Source organism: Anas platyrhynchos, chromosome 1 (genome assembly GCF_047663525.1).
Source record: "Anas platyrhynchos isolate ZD024472 breed Pekin duck chromosome 1, IASCAAS_PekinDuck_T2T, whole genome shotgun sequence".
Taxonomy (NCBI): Eukaryota; Metazoa; Chordata; class Aves; order Anseriformes; family Anatidae; genus Anas; species Anas platyrhynchos.
Window position 1 is genome coordinate 132,344,411 of NC_092587.1, and position 23,566 is coordinate 132,367,976.

Below are 23,566 nucleotides of genomic sequence, written 5' to 3' on the forward strand. Positions count from 1 at the left end.
TTTAGTCTGCTTCTGTTTTCTTTATGTTTTGAGGTCGCTGTTTCAAACATCAAATATGCTGTCTTTCTAGACTGTATATTGTATTGTCATAGACAAAGTGATCCTTTTAAAGATACATTTCTATGTTTTGTTTAAAAGAGAATCTGACTGTAAGATAGCATGACATTTAGAAAAATCAGTAAAATGGTCTAAGGAGGAAATAGCTTCTGGAGACTCATGTAGCAAATGGGGGTAATTGGAGCAGTTTGGGTTATTATTGTGGCAAATAAAGAACTTCAGAGTATTTTCTTTTTCTTCTGAAACATTAAATTAATGTTTTCAGAGTACATGAAACATACTCCCAGTTTTTCAGTGGGAAACAGGAAAATGTGCCAAAACAATCCATGAAGCAAATAAAATAAAGCTCTTAAATGAAAGCTTTAGCTTATAGTATTTGCAGGGTAAGTCAGTTACTTGAGAACAGTTAGTGGCAATAACTTAGTTTAAAATATATTACAGATGGGGCCAGCATGTTTTTGAATCAATCTTGAATTTTGAAGCAATCTTTGAATTCTTGGTTTGGATTTGTGCCTGGAAAGATATGATGACATTTTTCAAAAAATGAGTTATAATGATCTATGGCTAAAATTCTTTCTCTATATCAAAAAATACTTTATGTGGTAAAGCACTGCACCTTCATTGTGCTATTGTCAGGTCAGGGAGGGGAGAAAAATATAAAATTATATCAGCAGGTAGTTTGGAGTGGTAGAACTTTGATACTCTAGCATGATACTAATAGAGATGAAATTATAATAACATAAAAGGTCTTTTACAGGCACAAGATAATTTCTTGTCTTAACTGTCATAGGTTGTATCTTTAAGAGCATGTTATATGATATTGTAAGCTTCATTAAAATTATAATGATTTCGTATGTATCATGAGTCTCTGTAACCAAAGTAAAGCCTGAACTACACTTAAGAAGTATATATTTTTAAATGTGGATGAAATCAATCCATCTTTGCCTACAGTGATGTCCTTTTTCTGGTAAGTCTTTTATATCTAAATGTTGTTGATATGGCCTTCCCTGCTGGTCATTTTAGTGCCTGAAAAGGATTTCAGTAGTTACACTGAGCAAGAGAAGAACTGATGAAGAAGTAAGTAAATAAAAGTACGTAATGGTTACAATTTAGAAGAATATCATTTTCAAGCTACTTCTTTAATGTCTGGAGGAAAATTGTACTCATAGAAGAAAATAACTGAAAAAGACATCATTTGAAATTAGTCTCTAAAAAGCAGGTATAGTTTAGTCTAAGAGGTTAAAATTAAAAAGACAAAGATGTGTTTGGACAACAAGCAACAGCTGTTGTAGCTGTTGCCTTTTTTAAGAATCTGAGTGGAAAGATTGTTTATGCAAGTGACTTGGCATATTGTTCTAGAAGTTGTGCCAAATATATGAAATATTTTGGGACAAACTCTGTCTCCTTGGTTGCCTGGGTGGCTCCTATTAATTTTAATGAATGTTGCATATGTTAACTTACACACAAAATTGGCCCTATGATACTGAGTCACTGAGGTTAAACTGCAAAATAGGTCATTTTTCTATGAACGCATAAGGAAATTTTAGTATATTTGAAGAATGCATCGGTCAGATGGATCCAAACTTGCAGCCATTCCACTAGGAACCTGTAAAATACAGAAGGAGAGAGGCACTATATTTCTTTACAGTCAGACATTATTAAGATGTTTTTAATAGTCAAAATCCTGAAATATTCTTAATTCTCTTGTGTATAAAAAACAACGGTACATGAAAACTTTTGCAGTGTTCCCCAAATACTATTTTTCATTATTTGATCTGTAACCACTGGCATTTATAGTAAAGACTACAGGTATTTTTTATGCTACAAGTAATTCTGTAAACAGTATCAGTATACTAGTAGTTATACCACTGGGCAACAGAAGTTTTATGTGGTGGTAGAAATATTTTATCTAACTGTCTTGTGGAGGTTAAGGAAAAGAATTTTGTTATACAGCATCAATTGATGCATTTGTTCGGACAAATATAGTATGGTTACCCCAAGGTGCTTACATATTCTTCTCTAATCTCTTGCCCAAAGAAATACTGTGGAAAATATGAAATGACTAAGACAGTTTGTTTGAATAAGCAGAAATAGTGCCCTGGTGGTTTCATACGTAGAACTAAACATATTTGAAATGTTACAGCATTCAAAAATTATATAAGTTCAAATTGGATTGAGAGAGTAAAAATGAGTAAAATCATGTAATGAATGTGACTGGCAGTGAAACAGACCAGATTATATCTTACATCTTGTTTAGAAGTCTCTCCATAAGTACTTTTTTATCTACTTTTATGACTGAGTGTTTTTATATGTTAGAAATTTAACACAGCCACAGAATTAGAACATAAATGGCTGCCTGAAATGCTTGCTACAGAAGTATTCTATTTCCAGGGGTATTGTGGAATATTAGTTCTTGGGTAAAAAATGGTTTGTCAGTACGATAACCCAAGCATGCCAATTTAATTAACAGTACCTTCACCAGTGGTGGAATCTAATTTGAGATTCAAGCACCTGAGCTTTGGATTCTATATAATTTGTATGTGGTTTGGATATCCAGGCTCCCACTGTTGTCAATAGGGATCCAGCTAGTAAAATCAGTAATGTCCAGAGAGCTATTTATCTCACCCTGTAGGAGACAAAGGTCCACTGACAGGTTCTTCCACTGATTGTATTGACTAGATCTCCATCAGATAATGGGAAGCTGGGACCCTGTTTTACGTGCAGCTTGGCTTTTAAATCGTAATCCTGGACTAGGTCTGTACTGTTTGTTTATACATGAGCATCCTGTTGCATTTAAGCTTCCATAGAGTCCTGGAGTCACTCATGTAAGGCTGGCAAATGTGACAGATGCCTAAGAAAAAGGCATTTGCCTTTCAAGAGAGGCAGTTGGAGGCCAGTTGTCATGCTATGAACTTTTATTGGATATAGATACCTGTGAATGAGCAACTGAAGTAAGGCACAGATAGTTTTTTGTCTGGGGAAATAACTAACTTTGCCCTGGTACATTTAAAGCAGAGCTCCTACTGAATTTTCTGGCCACAAAGTTATATATCTCCTCAACCTGGTGTTTCATGTTCCTTTGAGCTTTGACGATAATGAACTGTTTCCCATCTCCAAAGACTAGGGTACCTGGTATTATTACTGTGGGGTCTATTTAGACCTCAAGAAATTTCTTTATTTTTCAAGAAAGACAGGTTGGTTCCCCAATATTCATTGACAGCCTCTCATAGCAACGGGAAATTGTGAGGGGACCAGAGCAGAAAACGGACCTGTTTTATCTCAAATTTGCAGCTATTTCATGAGGTAAGATTTGGACGATTGGGCCTAGATCCTACTGAAGGAGAGAAAACCACCTACTTAACAGAATAATGACTTCTTTTGTGAATTTTAATATATAGGGTTGCTCTTTTTCTGTAGCAAAATCATAGGGCGTACTACATTTTCAACGCTACATAAGCCCTGATGGAAAGGTTGGGACATGGGAGAGAAATAGTCCACAGAGAATAAGAGCTCTGCCCTTCATATCTGAAGATCAACAAGATTCTACATAAAAAGTTGGTACAAGTTCCTACCCAGCTTTCCTGGCTCTGACAAATAGTAAGAGATCATTCTTCACTTCTGTCTTTAGCCTTTGGTCACTATTTGCATGGCCAGCAAAAACCTTCTATTTTTGGCTGTCTACCTGCTTCAGCTTTCATAGTAAATTGTAAGGTGGCGAGGAGGATGGCCTAGGATGAATGATTCATGAGAAAAGCAGCTACTGGGACAAGGGTTAGAGCTGTCTTTTGTAAGGCTCCAAAGCAGTTTTTAGCATCTCCGTGTATTGGCTCCAAAGTCTTTCTTCCCTGATGTTTGGTTTCAAAAGGGGTGTTTAACTCTTAAATGAATGTCCCTAAAATGTTTCATTAGAAGTAGCTAAATAGAAAACAGAAAACCTGAAAGTGTCCTGAACTGAAGAAAAAGCTGCAGTATTTTATTACACATTAATATACCTTCAGGGATATACAGTCCATACAGGTGACTTTGCATGGAAAGCTTTGCAGTACTTTTTTTTTTTTTTTTTTTAACCTATCCCTCCATTTTCTATTTCTCTCTTCCAGCACCATTGTTATTTTCCTTCCTTTTGCCTGCAATCTTACTATTACTGCCCACCCTAACTCTGTTGGTATTGAGATAAGTGGTAAAGAATGATATCCAGTTAGAGAGAGGTGCCACAGCTTCACGGTCCACAGTGAAGATTCTTCAGGATTGTCAAGTTTTGCAATTTTGCAGTTACAGGAATTACACAGCAGCTCACAGGTACATGCTTTCTCTTTACACCTGAACGTTCTAGTAGTCCTATCTAGACACGCATTGCTGTGACATTTAGGATGCCTCTGGGCAATCAGAGTAGACAGTTCCTGAGATGTTCAGGGCACCTGCAATTTGTGCTGATTTAATCTTGAATTACAATTTCTGGTTGTGACCCTTTGGCTATACTTCATTAACTAGTATGAGTTTCCTTGCATATCTTTACATAAAAAGGGAAACTATCCATTTCATCTGTCAGTATAGGAAATGCTATGCAAAGAATGGCTTAACAGACAGTTGTTCTCTGGGGACTTAATACCAACATGCTTCCAGAATCTTACTGTATTTGATTCCTCTGAGAGCTTGCTCAAGAGTCCCATTAAGATGAATGGCAGAAAAGTAGTGAAGCATTACATGTCCCAGATTTCCACTTCACATTTTTTGCTGTGTTACAGCATCGCATTTATGACAATTATATGCTGTTTCATTATCTCAGCATCTGCACACTATGATAGGTCACTTTAGGATGACTAGGAGTGTATTACTATCAGTCTTTCTCTTTATGTATTGTAGTCTGTGATTGGAAGGATCAGTATGTTTTAGTAATGTTAGAAATCAGTGGATAATGAATCAAAATACTCAGCTTCCAAGATGAAGTTAAAAGAACACCACAACACACACACAAAACAGCAACAAAAAAAAGATACATATTCAGCCACATCTGAAATTCTTTTAGGAACGATATCTGCCATCTAAATTTAAAAAGAATTGTGCTTGCCCAATTAACATTCTGAATTTATACTGTAAAGTAATGCAGTGATACCTGTTTGAGCCACAGAGATGAACTACTGCATTGATGAATGCTGAAATCAGAAGCTGTTCCCGACAGTCTGGTCAGCAGAATCATATTCCTTTATGTCCTGAGACTGGAAATGGCCATTGGTCTAGCCCAAACCTGCTGCCAGGGAAAATATATCCATCTCAATACTTCCAACACAAGGCTGAGGACAGTTTATTACATTCTGTGATAGTGTGATCCAAACTATTTATTTATTAACTCAGCTGCCAGTTTGTCCTGCTTACCTCTCAACACCATAATGTCAAACTTTATTACTCAGCCTAGTAGTGAAAATGAATCAGTATTTGTTTTTTAGACGATGGTTTTATGACTGGTTTAAGCTGTTGTAAGTGCAAGCTATCAATTAAAGAGGTGTTTACACACTCCTCTCTCCTTCCCTTTTGCGCATATCCCTGCCCCAGACAGCTTGTTTTTATGAGGCTACTGAGTGAGCTGAATGGGGAAGTTTACTTGGCTAAGAACAGATTACTTTTTCATCTAGGGTCTCTGCTTCAGCTCATTTCCATTTGAAGGATTGCTAGTCATGGTTCATGACTGCCTGTCTTCTCGTGGCATGGATTTAGATTCGCTTATGCCTACAATGTAACTATAACCTCAAAAGCCTAGCAATTAGAAGACTAACCAAGAAATTTAGCATGAAAGTGTAGTCTTTTTTGCTAATGTGTAGCATACATTGAAAAAAAGTAGATGAGAGTAATTTATTTAATAACCTTTGAAAGAAATTCCTTTGAAGCAAGATAGCTATTTCAGGTCACTTAGTTTGAAATTTTTAAGGTATTCAGGCACTTTATTATTTACATCACAAATCAATTTTTTAATCATATATGAAACTCTCCAGCTTTTAAAGTATTATCCAGCAGTGTTTATTCCATGAATTGTCATGTAAACTGATAGAATTTTAATCTTTTTTTTTTTTTTCTTCAGTAGATTGTGTTAAGATACATGAAGAGATTATTGAAAAGGAAATACATTATCTCCTTTTACAATAGATTCAATGGATACAATAGGAATTCTAAACATGGGGCAGAAAAACATTCTTTGTGTAGTGGGAATATATTTAGAAAATGCCAAGATAAGTGTAGAGCACTTAACAGAGATTCCGTTTACATCTTTTTTTTTTTTTTTCCTTTGTTCTTATACTTGAAATTAACTGAATTTTAACTTCTATTTTCTATAGAATGAAGTTATATTTCTATTACATATAATCCCGATACTTTTTAGAAACACCATATTGTTTGCTTATTATTGCTGACCACCTTTGCTGTTTTTTTTGTAACTTTGCATGTATTTTAAAACAAATAAAAATGCAAATTCATTTTCCTTAGATCCATTTATTTATTTATTTATTTATTTATTCATTTTACTTCTTCTCACCCACACAAATATGTATCATTAGTCTACTTCTTTCCGGTCTTTATTTTTTTTCCATTAAAGCAACAAGTGTAACTCTGAATACACTGAAAATGTTCTAGACTTACTATTACTAGCTTGATCTGCCTGTCAAAGTGGTGGACAACAGATTTAAAAATATTTAGGCCAAGCAATAGACATGTAATGTAAATTGCTTGCTTCAGAGTAGGGGATGATTTTTTTTTTTTTTTCAAGACAATCTCCTTCTCATTTTTCTGTTCTTTTTCCTCCCCCTTTGCTACAACTGCATGAAGAGGCAGGCACAGATGCCTGCTGCCAGAACGTGATACTTAACCTGACCATCAAACAAGCCTCACAAAGGAAGGCTTTTCAGGTCCCCCAGTGAAACAACCACTGCATTTTATTATGGCGTGAAATTAGAAGTGAAAAGCCCTATGTCTCTTGCTATTTAGTAATGCGGAATATGTCGTTTCTGATGGTGATGGTCGTGCTGGGAGGGAAATAGAAAGCCAGAGAAGGGAAACAAAGTAACAATTTAGACAAAAAGACCCCCCCCCCTCTTTCCCTCTTTTTTTTTTTTCTTTCTTCGTCTCCGATTGTTAGGTGGTCTATAAAACCATACTGCGGTAGATACAAGCAAAAAGAACATTTAGTTGCGGCTCTTTCATTCAGAAATGTATGTGTGAATTTGCAGGATGATATACAAGGAGAGTCATCTGCTATCAGAGGAGTTGACTAGTTTAACTCATTTATAAAACAGCAACAAAAAACTTGACTGTGCTTGGAGAGAACAGTGCTGCTCTGATAGACACTCAAGTTCCATGGCAAGATGGTGTTTATAGCAAGACTGTGTGTGGTTATCTGAAGCTGCCTTTAACAGATTGGAAGGGGAAAGTGCCAGCCTGAAGAGGTTTTCCTTTTTCTGTTTGGGACTAAAAGAATCTTGTTTTCTCAATGAAAATTCTGTGCATATCTAAAATGTCAAAATATTTATGATCACTTTTAATTTAAAAGTATTATGTAATCTAGTCACTAAAGCAAACAGACAAGCATTAAGAAATGAAATACAGTATAAGAAAGATACAATTTAGAATGCAAGATGGGCTTCTTTTACAGTCACCATCAGCCAATCATTATAGCTACTGCTGAAAACAAATTGTGACAGCCTATCCAGTGGGGACGGGACATATAACATGCAACAGGAAACAGTGATCTAGAAATTAAGAACATACAATGCAAAAATTTCTGCCATGTTGCTTGCTCTCTAAATTATAGGAGCAAATCTTGGAGAAGCTTTAAAAGGAAAAGAGTTGTCGTCACAGATCCATGATACATTGATGTAACAGATACAAACATAATAGATCGTTGTATTGGTAAACTGCAATGCAGGACTGCAGCCTGAAACATGAAAGTTCAGCCAAGAATTAAAACTACTACTGTTTTCTAATTCATTTAGTTCACTTCATTATTTGCATCCTGGCTTGTATAAGAAGCAGTGTGGCTAGCAGGTCTAGGGAAGTGATTGTCCCCCTGTACTCGGCTCTGGTGAGGCTGCACCTCAAGTACTGTGTTCTGTTTTGGGCCCCTTACTACAAGAAGGACATCGAGGTGCTTGAGAGAGTCCAGAGAAGGGCAATGAAGCTGGTGAGGGGTCTGGAGAACAAGTCTTATGAGGAGCAGCTGAGGGAGCTGGGATTGTTTGGCCTGTAGAAAAGGAGGCTCAGGGGCGACCTTATTGCTCTCTACAGATACCTTAAAGGAGGCTGTAGCAAGGTGGGGATTAGTCTGTTCTTCCACGTGCCTGGCAACAGTATGATGGGAAATGGGCTAAAGTTGCACCAGGAGAGGTTTAGGTTGAACATTAGGAAGAACTTCTTTACTGAAAGGGTTGTTAGGCATTGGAATGGGCTGCTCAGGGAAGTGGTTGAGTCACCATCCCTGGAGGTCTTTAAAAGATGTTTAGATGTAGAGCTTAGGGATATGGTTTAGTGGAGGACTGGTTAGTGTTAGGTCAGAAGTTGGACTAGAGGAGGTCTTGGAGGTCTCTTCCAACCTAGACAATTCTGTGATTCTGTGATTATTGGTAGTATAGTAGCAACACTACTACAGGATTCCACACACAAGAAATAGCTCAGAAGGTGGAAGGCACTAAGCAGTTCAGGCTATTATCGCTATTGGAAAGAAGTCTAATACAGAAGCCCTTCTTAACCTTTTTAAATCATCTCTCTTCATTCCATATAATTCCATTTATGCACTCTGACATAGTATATGTATCTTGTGTGCATGAGTGCTCCAGGCTTGATTTGCTGCTCCATAGCATTTTGCCCATTCTAATGCCTTATATCTCGACAGGTGAAATGTTAGAATGTATAGATTTAGAATAAGGTCTAGGAGGAGTTTTGGAAAAAGATAAGTAATTGGCATTTGATACAGTACATAAAAGCAGGTCACTAGGAGAATAGGAAAAGAGTCTTTGTGGCAGAAGTTTGGATAGTTTGAATAAGATTAATTCAAACACTTTTAAGGACAGAGAAGATTGGTAGAGGAAATAAAGGTGTGAAAGAACGAGACCATGAAAAATAGTATTATCTGTGTAGGAAAGAAGTTGTGGTGGAATAACTACAGTGCATAAGCATAACCAAAATATTTGCACACATTATAGACATTTAAAAAGAACTTCAAGGTGATCAGAAAGTGCCATTAGGGCATGTCCCTTCAAGGTGAGAAGTCCCTTATTTAAGGCCCTTCTTTAGAGAAGAGCTCATTGCTTATACAAGACAAAACAGCTTCAGCAGGCTGAAACAGGATGCTCCATCAAATACTTTGTATTTTGTGGATTCATCTCAAATGTAGGTGGTTTAGGTTCAATTCAGTGTTTCAAAATCATGCAAAATAAGAACTCAAAGTTGTTTTTTGGTGACTACCTTAGACTCTTGGCTATGAGGTGGGGAAAAGGAGGAAGGTATGTCTCTCGATTTCTTCTGCTGGTATAAAAACTCTATGAATAAACTTTAACAACCATTGATCAGGAATGATCTAATGTCTGGGAGCCAATTTTCTGTTGACATAGATGGCCATGATTTTGATTTGGTAACAAAGAACAGAAACATGAAAAGCGTCCTAGGATTGTTGTTCTGTCCTTTCAAACAAACAGTTCTGGTAAAGTTTGACATGCCAGGCAACAAAACTATGCAAATAAATATCAAGCTGTCAGTGTTAAAAGTTATTTTCACGCTAAAAGATTTTAAAAAGATTTAAAAGTTTAAACTGCAACATTTTAGCTAAAGTGCAATGATATGACTTCTCTTATTTATTTATTTTCTGAATAGTAATTTACTTTCCATATATTTTATGTTAAAATATTTCTTTCATTTGCAACACATTCAGTGATTCTCACCTTCAGTATATGTATCTGTTAGTTTTCATTTTCTGTTTAATTCTGGGAACTCACAGCAAAGGCTACACAGACTTCCAGAAAATTTGACCTGATGTTCTCAGCATGGGTCGTGGTCTTTTTGGTGCTCTAATGCCGGATATGGATATTGTGGATATTTGAAGTGGTGAGTTTTCAGAGATCAGTGAAAGCAGAACAACATTTTTCCCAAAATTTTTGAAACATAATGTCCATTTTAGGAACAAAGCCTGTAATGCTACTTGGTATATGCAGAGGCCCAGACAGACTTAACTGTTATGCTATGTCTATCTGTTTCCCTAGCTCTGTTCCAGGAAATATTAATTCTGATCCTAAGTAATAAAGCTACATTTATTTGCTTAGAGTGTTGATAGGAATTTTTTTTTGATCAAATTGCTGACACTTAAAATGGTGGTATTGTTACCCCTGATACTTTCTACTGAAAAAAATAGGTAATTAAGAAAAAGGAAATGATTATTTCAAGCTCAGGTGTTTGTTAGATACCCAGCAATTCCACTTCTGAAAATCGCCTGTACCATATCTACTGCTCTGGTATTTGCAAGTTTGCATAACAGGAGAGCACTAATACCCATGTGTGCTTTTAGTGCCCCCACGTCTAAAGAAAACACACACATCAAATGCAGCACATCAAATGCAACTGTTTGCTGTAGCAATTTAAACAGCTCTGCTCGACTTTGCAGCCAGTATAGGTTCTCAGAAATACTCCATTCTGCTGTGAAATGGCCATTATGTTGTGACCATTATGACCATTCAAATAAGTGCTCCACTCTCCAAAGTGCTGGTTAGCAGACGATTGCACCTAAATCAGTTATAGTTTGCTTTGGAAACTGTACACCTAAGCCTTGTAAAAAACTGAGTAGAGAGAGACAAAATTAAGGGTTTGTCCCCCTCTCTGCCCAAGTAGCAAGGTACGGCTTTGAAGAAGCATGTCAGCATGCTCTCCTTCTCCTGCTTATTTGGATATTATTTTGAATAATATATAAATATATTTTTTCTGTTACATTCAGAATTTGCAGTTGGAAAATCTGTAATTATGTTCTACAGAGTTTGGTGAAACAGAGGTTTTAGTGCTTCTGTGAACCTGGAAGTCCTATCTGCAGAAATAATTTACATTTATTATGAGCACAATTTTTGGATGTGAAACCAGAATTAAAATTGTTTAATGCTGTTTTGAATGTAATTTCAGAAAAATATTTCAGTATTAACACAATTTTGAGATGAATAAAGGTTGTTCATACCTTTCAAGAAGCCAGATAGAGTATAAGTTTGAGGTTTATATAATAGTATTATATAATAGGAAGATATGCCATTTACCATCTTTTTTAATTTTTTTTTTTTAAAAAAAGGAAGAGAGAGAAAGAAACTAATTCCTGAAAATTAAGTAAAACAAATGATGCATTATAAGTTCACCATTTCTCCTGATTGTATGCATCTTCCATTTCATAACAATTATTAAAAATAAATCTTAATTGTATATGTAGTGATATATTTCGAAACTCTGTTACACAGCTTTTGGTAGTGTTTTCATAATGGATATAACAAATACTGCAAGGAAATGCAGCTCTCTTTCTTGTTGACTAAGACTGCTGCTGGATGGCTTGTATTGCCTTTTACTTTCTGATATTAGTGCTCAATACAAAACGTTCTATTCTTATGACTTAACCCTTAGAGCTTTAATGTCAAATTGCTCTGGATGAGGTCATGTAAGTAAACTAGAGAAGTCTATTAGGGTGTTGGTCTCAGAGGCCCCATGAATCCAAACCACTGAAGTTACACCCTTGCATGATATGGTATAATATAATGCAATGGTGGCTGTGTAGTTGATGTTTACTGTCCGTATCTGTCCTCACTTGTTCCTGTCAGACCTGGAAGGTTTCCACTGCAGTACTCACAGAATTTCTAGGTTGGAAGAGACCTCAAGATCATTGAGTCCAACCTCTGACCTAACGCTAACAGTCCCCACTAAACCATATCCCTAAGCTCTACATCTAAACGTCTTTTAAAGACTTCCAGGGATGGTGACCACCTCCCTGGGCAGCCTGTTCCAATGTCTAACAACCCTTTCAGTAAAGAAGTTCTTCCTAACATCCAAACTAAAACTCCCCTGGCGCAACTTAAGCCCATTCCCCCTCGTCCTGTCACCAGGCACGTGGGAGAACAGGCCAACCCCCACCTCACTACAGCCTCCTTTAAGGTATCTGTAGAGAGCGATAAGGTCGCCCCTGAGCCTCCTCTTCTCCAGGCTGAACAAGCCCAGCTCCTTCAGCCGCTCCTCGTAGGACTTGTTCTCCAGGCCCCTCACCAGCTTCGTCGCCCTTCTCTGGACCCGCTCAAGCACCTCGATGTCCTTCTTGTAGCGAGGGGCCCAAATGCCTGCAAGGCATTTCTCATTACATGAAACGGTCAAGGACAGCTGCTTCTGGGTCTAGATTCCTCCTTATTTTTCAGTGTCTTTTTAACAAGCACACATGTTCACACTCATCTCGAAAACCTGAATGCATTTGCCTGCTGGATGGGAATGGTTTTCTCAGGAGTTTTCTAGGTATTTCCTCAAAATTCTTTGTATTAGTGTGAAATGGTGTATGCTTTCCCTTCAGACATCAAGGCAAAGCTAAACACTGATAAAATGACTCCTATCAGTCTGGGGAGCTTTGGGTCAGGTCTTTGCTGAATTGCATTCAAGTTGTTGGAAATGTCATATCCAAATGTTATATTTTGAGATTTTTTTTTCTTTTTTTACTCTATTCTCTGAAGACTTAGATTTAAGAAAACTGATGCTGTTGCAACTAGTTCTGACTCACATTTTCTTGATTTTAATTTTTATTATGCAGTGACAGATACCTGTCAGAAAATCTTAAGTTGTCAGTGTAAGGCCTGATTCTCCTTTTTCTTGAGAAAATTTTCAACTTTGTGTTTGCCCTAACTAGGTGGGCTAAAAGTGATGAAGAGCCATGTTGGAGGGAGAAATGTTTTACTTCAGTATGATCCAGAGCACTGCAAATATCTTCTTCGGTAGCTTGAAAGAGGTGATTCTTCCACCGCATTTAGCACTGAAGAAGCCTTACCTTAAATATTATGCGCAGTTCTGGGCTCCACGATACAAAAACTGTGTTACAGTATTTGAAAATGTCCAGAGGAGGGCAGTAAAACTGGTAAGAGGACTGGAAGGCATGTTCTGTGAGGAGAGTCTGAGAACACTTGAACTGCCCGGTCTGTGGGAGAGAAGGCCTCAGTGACCTCAGTGCTCTCTGCATCCTCCTGAGGAGGGGAAGTGGAGAGAGAGGCACTGACCAGTCTCTTCGCCGTGTTAACCAATGAGAGGATGCAAGGAAACTGCAAAAATCTGCACCCGGGGATGGTCAGACTGAACATTTGGAGAAATTTATGGGTGGTCACACACTGGAATAGGCTTCCTAGCCAGAAGTTTGGATGCCCTGTGCCTGTCAGTGTTCGAGATACACTTGGATAACAATTGTGTTTAGTTGCTTTAGCTTTTGGCTAGTGGTTGGGCAGTTGGACTAGATGATCTGTGAAGATACCGTACAGCTGAACTGTTCTACTCTGTTCTACTCCATTTTATTCATCTCGATGCACATTCATAACAAAGCATGTCAAAAATGAGAAACCCTTTGTAGATGAAACTTAAGATGTCTGGAAAAAGAGAGTAATTTATGTATACAGTAGCCCTTCTTCAGACCTAGGTTGTACATTGGATCTGGCACACGTTTCCCTCTCCAAATAAAAATATCAGAAGAGAATTCATGGAGAAAATAAGGTATCTCTTTTCCTGAGATTATTGCCATTCAGAGGGCAAAACTTACTATCTCACTATCTCATCTGTTTCATGGTTTAATTCAGGGACTCAAAGGGGAGAGATGTAGATTAAGATTCCAGCTCTTCCATGAGTTTCCTTTCCATTCCTCAGCTTCCCCACCATAAGGGAACCTCACAACAGAATAGCTAAGAGGATAAACATAAAACTCAGTGTTTATGAGGTGCTCTTATCTACGTTATTGCAAGCTTAATTTCTACCTTTTTAGAAGGACAATCCCAAACAATTCTAGTGCAAGGTTATTGGTAACATTGCTGTCAGCTACCAGTTTTTCTCCAACCTACAAAAAGGTACAGCTCCACTGAAGCTGCACAGTTGGCTTATACACCAGCCCAATGTGCTAGACTAAGTCCAGTGCTCTGTCAAGTCCTCTTACAACAGGAATATAGAACATCATGACTTTTTGTCCATGTAGTTGAGGGTGTATACTCCAGTCAGTGCCTGTGAAGCTTATGATGGAGACTTTTGGCTAGCTACATTATCTTTTTCTCATTGGAGTATTCTGAGGGCAGTCAGATGGCAGGATACTGCTCTGACCTCATTCATTTTGTCAATCTTTCCTTTGAAGTGTCTGAGCTAAGATGCCCATCAATAATGCCTTTTCTGGTGACAGGAGATGCTGGGTCTAAAGTCAAAATATTCTGGTCTGTCCTGAATGAGTATTGAAACAGAACAGCTGCCAGACAAAACATCAAATGCTGGAGCCTACTTCTTGTAAAGACATCCCTGTAGAAACATTGAACAAGCCCCTCTGAAATATAGCATCTTGGTAATTCCTTCCATTCATATCAAATATTTTGCTTTACAACATGCAAGGAGGGTGGTCCAGCAATACAGTCAGAGTGAACGTGATCCTGGTCCTCATCTCAAGCTTGTGGCAAGATTCTGGATATGCTGGTTTAGATATAGTCTTTGTGGCCGTGCAACATTGAAAGAAGAATTGGGAAAACGCAAGGGTAGGGAAATCCTGTCAGCCCTGGGAATCGCTGACAAAGTCCCAGTGAGATTAAAAGGTTGCCCATTGTGTTTTTACACCACTTAAACCTCTGTAAGTCATGGCTAAATCTATCACATAGTTAGGAGAGCTGTAAAATAGGAATGATCATGGGATTGGGCTCCAATGTACAGTAACTTACCACAAGATGAACAACACTCTGGATTTTATTAAACTTCCTGACTTAAATGATATTTTATAAGGTATCCTTCAATTTACTCTGTATACAGCACATTGTGGATTTTGAAGGGCTAAAAGTTGGATCTGAAATACCAGTATATGTATTTATAACAAATGTTTGAGTGGTGTTTTGCATTCCTGAAGTATGTAACCTCTGTGAATAATGGTTTTATTACATTTTCAGGCTTTGTTGCCAGTAAGAAAAATGTTTAACTTTTAAAACACTTTTTTTTTTTTACATTAGTGATACAGGTGGACAGCTGTTCTGAGATACAGCCTGTATGTGTTCATGCTTGTTTTTGTATAGTATAAATGTAGACTCATCCGAACTAATTCTATATGTAAGAGAAACAAATAATACAAACACAAGTCAAATGACATGAATTGTATGTCAAAGGCCTTTCTTTTTGGTTCAGTAAGTATCTTTCTACTGTTACCAGAAAGATTAGGTGTTATTGACTCCCTGGTAATTTCCAGGTTCATCTGTCTAACAAAGGAAGAAAAAAGGTTTCTGAATGTGAGTTTAAATTTATGTTTCAGCCACAGTAAATACTCTTAAAGATTTTTCTTGATGCTAATGCTGTGAAGCTTGACTCCTGTTTGCAGAGTTTGAATATAAACTCACTGTATATCCATTATATTAGAGGTTGAAGGTGAAGAAATGATAATATGATACTTGAAATAAAGTGGTTTTGCTAACAGACCAGGGAACATTGTCTATTTATATGGGAATAGTGGCTAAATCTCTGCTGAGTTTACTCCATAGCTTGATGAAATAGCTTCTTGCTTGGGAAGACAATGTGCCCATCTAATCTTGAGGCTACTCAGTGAGGAGAAGATTTAACTTTCTGTAGTTTAGAGTAATACTTTTGACATTGGTCTGTGATCCAGTGACATGGTGTTAAATATTATTAGGAACCTAGATTCAGTAAGGCAGAAAATAGGATGGCATATATATAAGTGAGGCAATTGCCTTGTACAGTAAGAAATGCTGAAAATGTTTCTTGTAATCTAACCATGGCTTGGCATGACCTTGCTTTGACACCAAGGCTCAATGACACAATCTTATCCTCAGGAGAAGTGGATTTTTAAAGCCTGTTATTAACTTCCTATGGGCCAAACAAACAAACAGAGAAGAACTGGGGTCATTTGTGGATGTTTATTTCTTTCTTTTCCTGACACTTTCCCCCACTGACTCTTCCTAGTGCCTGGAGCCCTGCAAAGAATCCTGGGATTTGAAGAAAAACCATTGCCAAAGCTTCTGTGAGGTATGTCAGCCCAAGGGCACTCTTTCACACTTTGTTCTAGCTGTCTCTTTCACTTAAATTATTAGAGGTGTTAGCTTTAAGGAGACAGCTAACAAACATGGGATTTTTTTATAGCATTCACCTTCACTTGAATGTATCCACATATAACTATTTAGCAATATAATGTTTGAGTAAAAAAATTAATTTTTTTTTTCCTGATCTCAACTTGAAGTTTGAAGTGTTATTCAGCCACGCTTATGTAATTTCTCTGAGAAGGTGCTGTTAAAACCCTCCTGTAAACTGCTACTTCTCCCACATTCCTCCTTTCTTTTCCAGCCGTGTGGAGAAAAAAGAGTAAGAGCATCTTTGTTTAAAAGACAAAATGTCACAAATGTGGAAATCTTTGTGTGGGGTCACTAGAAAAGGTTGGCCTTTCTATATGTGAAAGTCAGTCTGATTTTTCAAAGAATATATCCCCAGGAGTAACTGGATTCAGAGGGCAGGCATCAGAATGCTTAGTTCTTCAGGAACAAGTCTTTGGGAAACTGTTTATGCATAGTGTTTCAGAATAACCTTGTGAATAAACAAGCTTAGATCAGTTAAACTCACACACAAGAGAAAATTTATTGGATTTGAAACATAGCTTCTGCTGAGTTGGTGGAAGTCACATGTTACAATCCTTAACAGATTTTTAGTACAAAGTGAAAACATCATCCCAGTAGATTTATTGTAACCAAATCAATATAAAGATACACCTTTATTCAAATCATTTAATGTGTGTGTTTATGAAGATTTTCAGCCTTTCCTGCAAAAAATTAAAATGATCTTAACTGATTGTGCCCTGAACTGATTTGACTCATTCCTTATCATTGTGAGCACTCTTCTGCTGGTAGAAGAGCATGTGTTATGTTTAAACAATTTAAATATCATGAAGATGATTAGGAAAAGCTGTCATTTCCACTAACAAAACTGATTTTTAGATCCAAATAACTACATGTAAGTAGGGAATAAGGGGTTACTAGTCTCTTTAGCTATGTTAAAAGAACAAGTAAGAATTTCTCATGAAAACCAATCCTTGTATGTGTTCTTTAACCAGAATCAGTTGCTGTTTCCTTATATAACAAAACTCTAGGGTAGTGTAATAAAGCAGTTTTAGTGGGTTTAATTTATGTCATCCTCATATATCGCTTCTCACTAAGGCTGTATGTTTCCAGATATGGGTGTAAATATGTATAAATTTGGTTTAAAAGAAAAACATTTGTAGAACACTGTTCTATTGTAGTTGAAAACAGTGAGCATCCCTCTTTGATTAGTGTTTTGTAGTTGAAGCTAAATTTAGAACTTCAAAAGCCAGTAATGAAGAGCAGCACATTTAGCAGCTAACTGAAAAATGAGCTGTGAAATAGGGTGAGGAAGAGAAGCCTTGAGGATGTATTATGCCTTAGGGAGCTATAAAGTTTTTAATTAAGTAGCTGCAAATTTGTGATGTTTTAGGATTTGAAATTTGCTTCACACACACAGACACACACACACACAGGGATAATTTTCCTTTCCTCCAAACTCACGTATGCTCCACAGACATTATTTGATTGAACTGAACCAGGCTGTTTTCGTTTGAGAGAGTTTTAATCTTTTTTTGTATTCTTTATAAAATCTGGAAGCAAAATTTTAGCTTTTTATTTCCCAAGGTCTTGCATTGTATGCAATTTCTTACCTACCAAATAAGTATACTAGTGTTAGAGGAGGAACCTTGCAGCTTACCTGTCTCCCTTTTTTCTTTTTTTTTTTTTTTTTTCTCATAATTATAATTTCCTGCTTGCTGGTTTAGCTTCTTAGGTGACTAAATGGAATCAGGTATAGCCCAACAGGAAGAACAGCAGGAGTGTATGTCCGAGGAACATTTGGGTCAATAGGAGGGAAAAGTGGACCGCTCATTTTGGCAGTTTACACTGGTTAAGCTGTATCACCAAATGCATCCTTAAGAGTTGGATAAAAAAAAATAAATTTGGACGACCCTATAGGATGAAGTGTGAGAGGTAACTTAGTGGTACGTTCCTGGACTTTGGAGTATAAACCGACACATACTCAGTGAACCACCTGGGCCTCCTTAATAAAGAAACGTCTTTCTCATTTTGCCAGAAATATGAGAATGGTATAAATTAGAAAGTATAATATTTGAATATGGGAGAAAACATTGAAGTCACATGAATAATTGGATGGAGAGTAGGTTATAGTTTTTGTGTAAGCTTAAGAATTTGTTCATCAGATCTTTCTGAGTAGATGACTTTTGGTTCCTCTAAAATGGGAAGAAAGCCTATAGATAACTCCAGTTACATGGCTTGCTTACCTACAGTTCCACCAATAATTTTGAGGGATTTACCATAGCTGGTTTTGCACCAAACTAAATAAAGTACCCGCTAAAAGAGGAGATGAAATCCCTGTGTCACACAGAATGACATGGGGTACTAGAAGCTGTTTTTAATAATGTTGGAAATGAACGTTGCAAACCTCTGAATAGTACATATGCTATAAAATGTCTATGTTTTGAAACAATGTCTCCTATAGCTAGAGCCTGATTTCACAGAGGTAACATTTGTTTTCATCTTTAAGAAATACGTTTAAGAGTTATTTTAATCTGTATTTTCTGCTGATCATTGTATAAGAAATTTTATTCCAGTACCATGAAGAGTTATACAGTTATTAACATTTTAGCAAGAACATAAAGATGCTCTTCTCTTAGCCAACTCAGTTCAAACTGAGTATAAGTATGATCTAGGAAGATTTTACTTACTTAAGTAGAGTGGCATTACATCAGATGCTGTGGGTAAAGTCTTGTGAAGTACAAAGGGAGGAATGTGGGATAGTCAGAAAAAAAAAAAAAAAAAAGGAAAAAAAAAAAAAAGGAAAGACCATTTGACCATTGCTTTCCTTTGTTCTGAGATTTATTATTATTTTTTTTTTCCCAAATCTGTTGTTGAGCAACTTTGTTGCCAAGCAGTGTGAGGAAAACAAGGGAAAGCTGGCAGATGTAAACAGCTTTATTCCATTAAAGATGGTGGTCTTACTTGAGGGAATACATAATTCTGTGTTTGGAATGCTTTTTTAGAAGCAACTTGAATATATAAATCTTTAGGGATAGTCTTGCAAAAGCTGAAAATCTGTGTTTTTCTTTAGGAGGTCTTGGAAAATGTACAACATTTTTTCTTCCCCCCCCCGCTTTTTTTTTTTTTCCACTGCTGAAAACCTTATACAATTCCTTTGTTTTCACTTTAGCCTCTTTTTCCCAAGAAGAATTATGAATGCCTAACTAGCTGCGAATTCCTTAAGTACATCCTGTCTGTGAAGCAAGGGGACTGCTCAGCACCTGAGAAGGCCAGTGGTTTTGCAGCTGCCTGTGTTGAAAGCTGTGAAGCAGATAGTGAATGTTCTGGCGTGAAGAAATGCTGTTCCAATGGATGTGGTCACACATGCCAAGTTCCAAAAAATCTGTACAAAGGTAGAGATTATTATTAATATATACTCATACTAGGCTAGTAACTTCAGGCCATAGTAAGGTCTCCTAGAAAACCATGACTTTTATGTCATGAGAGTTTGTATGGAGGTGAAGACCTTGAGGGTGCTGTGACTGGATGCAGAAAGGATGGATGGACAGAAAAACGTTGCTTGCATTACTGATTTTTATTTTTATTTTTTCCTTATGAAGGTCATATCTGAAAATCTATGGAATGTAAACATGGCTATTATGAATCATCTTAAGTAGAATGAACTTGCCAGTTTAGGTGAAATCTCACTTAATTTGATGCAGATGAGAAAGAATGCAGCAGGAAAATATTTAATGATAAATAGTTCAAGTCGCATTAATCACAAATGACATTTATGATTATAAGCCAAGTAGGTAGGACTACCAAATAGGAAGTGTGAGATAATAAGGTAAAGAACAAATCAATGCAGTGTATTGGTGTTCTTAATGACCTAAGAATAAAATAGTGACAAATGATAGTGTCCACATATATATTATTGTATTATTTACATTTAGGGCACCATGAATTATTCAGAAGTTTTTAATTGCCTTGATTTGAGTCCTGAGATTCTATGAAAAAAGGTTTTCCTTTCTATCCATCAGCAAGAACATATAGATTAAGGAATGATTTGTGCTTAGACAAATTCCAGATTCTAATTTCTTATGATTAAATTAAAAATAAAAAATAATAATAATAATAAAGTATTTTTATGGAAATACTTTTAAAATGTGCTTCTATCACACAGTAATGACCACGTGTGACCAACACAAATTCTTTTTACGCAGAATTTGAATATTTTGTTAGAAATCCATTCTTCTACTTTAGTGATAAAAAATAAATACTAATCAGTTATGCTCCTGATAGCTTGGGCTCTCCATGGAGATCCTAATCAGTAGAACACTGAGCTAAGCTCCAGGCTTAGATCTGAATCCAGTTTTATTTCCATCTGCGGAGCTCCATTTGTTTGCAACCTTGAAAACACTGGGGATGAATATGTTTGAGTGAGGTCAGAATTGTTGCCCTTTCCTGGGGTATAAACCTGCTAACAGCATTTGAAATAGAACAGACTATAGTGATTTTATGTATGTTTGATAACAATAAATATCAGGTCTGTTTTGAAGTTGGAAGTGAAATATGTGAAAGAGACGGTGATTTGTTTCTAAGTTCATTCCATTAACTGAAATGTTGATCCTTGTTTTTGAATGTCCCTAGTGATGAGAATGTATGTCAGAAGTAATGCTCTTTGACTTTTGAAACCTGGGTTTGAATATACAGGGTTGGCCATCAGGAAACAGTCTAATTTACTTTAAAAAGTGAAGAAAATTTGATGTAGAAGTCATAGAGGTTGAGTGAACATAACACTGATGAAGATGCTACTTGAAATACTTTGAACAGCAGGCACTGTGATCCAGATTTCCAATATAGAAGGGAAATTCTCTTGCTTCCAGGAAACTTCAGAGCAGCTTTGTAAAATTGTAAGGGATTAATACACTGTCATCCACACCACCTTTTAGAATAAAAATTATTAAAAGGGGATTATTTACTTCTTCCTTTCATCTTCTTGCGAAAATTGAATAGTGATAAACTCAGCATTTGTGTTGCATGTGTAATGGTTTACACGGTCGGGCTCCATACCACAATTACAAAATTGCATACTGCAGGGCATTCCAGTAAATGTGACAGCTGGAAAAGGTAAAAACAAAACTAGCAAACAAACAAACAAACAAAACCAGATGGCATGCTTTTGGAGAGGATACAAAATCTGACAGGATATGATATGCTGTTTAACTGCATACTGCAAAGTCTACTATTGCTCAACCTAATTATATAGAAACAGAATTAATCTCCTCTAAGATCTTATCACCTATCTGCAGGAGGTGCTTGCTTGTAAGAGCATATATGTCTTGCAAAGGAAGGACAACCCAGTGCAGTACTCACTTCTCAGCTGATGAATTCAGCTAATTAGCCTCTTCAACCTGTCTTTCTGCAACAAAGGACAAATAGAAGCTGAGCAGGCTTGCTATTCATTTCCTCCAGGGGTAAATGACCTTCCTGTCACTAAGGAAGAGCAAACTCTGCAAGCATGACTAAGATCTAGTGAATAAGTTTAGTACTTATTCTTATCATTTTGACAGCACTCACAGCTAGAAAATGAACTCAGATTCAATCTAAAGAGTCTACATAAGTTGCTAGAGTTACACTGTTGATCAAGCTCTAGAGATGAAAGTTACAACAGCAGATACAAAATACTCATCTGATTTAACTGGATTTGCCCTCTAGTACTGAGTACTAAAGCTGAATTCTAAAATAATATTAATATAAATACACTTGCACAGAAGTCACATATTGAAAATGTCATTGGATTGACTGTACTTGTATTCCCAATTGTTTATTGGCTTGCATTCAGTATAGAGCTCAAATTGACATATCATTATATATTTATTTATTTATCTATTTATTTATTTATTTCATCCCTGTTAGAAGTATTGCTACTCAGTTATGTAGTCTTCAAATTTTTGTTTCCCTTTGCTGGTGATATGAAATTTTCTGTCCTACTCATCTGTCACATCTACCTCCTTTACGTTGTCTGAATTAGTAAAGGACTTCAGAAAGTGTTTGTCCTTTCTCTATGGCCTACCTCTTTTTTTTTTTTTTTTCCCCTATGTGGATATAATAATGTTATAAATTAACAGCAAGTATATAAAGTAAATTTGGTACTTAAAAGATGTAAGTGGGAGGAATATATCTGCTTAGAAATAAGCTTAAAAACACAGAACAAAAAGGAAGAAAAACTGATGTCTAATGTTTGATCACATTCACTTTGTCTAAATACACATATGCATCCCTAAGTAATGATGTGGACATGTATCTTTTTTCCACACTCTGCTGTATACTGCTGAAAAATTACCTATGACCTTTTTCTTGTTCAGCAGTTAGTGGTCTCTCCAGTGTGATAGTACACCAACTTCTGTGAACTTTCCAGGCCCCCTTTTTAAAAAAAGTTTCAGGGTTAGGCTGTCTAAACCAGCCTGACCAATTTTGTCTGGAACATGTTATGGAGCAATTAATAAAGCAGATCAAACTGCAGATATGAGCAAAGTGAATTGTGAAGAGAATGTTGTGACATGTAAAGGCTATGATGGTATGACAGTGTCATAATTGGATAGTTGGAGCCAGAACAGTCAACCAAAATTTAAAGGCTTTTTTCATGTTTCATGAAAAATAGTTTTGTATTAAAACAATTGTGTACAGTTTTAGAGGTGTTCATCTCTGACTCTTCGAACAAATGTGTTTAGAATTGTACTGGTGACATAAGTGTAACCTTTACTGGCTGAAACCCTTCCATAGAAGCTTCCTATGGAACCAACATTTAAAATACAGATTCTTATGATGGAACAGCGTGCATTTATTTTTCATAGCACATAGCATGTGTGATTTGAAAGACACCTTTAGAAATGTTTTTTTCCTGAGCTCTGGTACTGCACATATATGAGAGTCAGTGATTTGAATTCTTAAAACACTACAGACTTCAGAGAACTAATTTGTCCCAGCATGATGAAAGGGCTGACAATTTACATAATAAAAAGCACATTGAAGAATGATTGGATCTACACATCTGGATATGAAATTGATGATGCTGGTTCTACAAAAGTGTTTCAAAATGCACTTGTGCGATGCTCTAGTCATTTATGCTGCTGCAATCCATCTGCACACAATTACATAACACCAGAGAGGCTGAGTAACTTGCAATCAAGTGAATCCAACTGCCCCTAATGCAGAGC

At 36.6% G+C, this 23,566-nt stretch overlaps 1 protein-coding gene across 5 annotated transcripts in view; it reads left to right on the top strand.

The window, feature by feature from the left end:
- Positions 1–23,566, top strand: part of ANOS1 (anosmin 1) — a 141,624-nt gene that overhangs the window by 60,000 nt on the left and 58,058 nt on the right. For all 5 annotated transcript variants that reach the window (XM_038173049.2, XM_038173052.2, XM_038173051.2 and 2 more), the window contains exons 3-4: positions 16,222–16,284; positions 19,537–19,759. In XM_038173049.2, the coding sequence (XP_038028977.2) occupies positions 16,222–16,284; positions 19,537–19,759 (286 nt within the window). The remainder of the gene's footprint in view (positions 1–16,221; positions 16,285–19,536; positions 19,760–23,566) is intronic.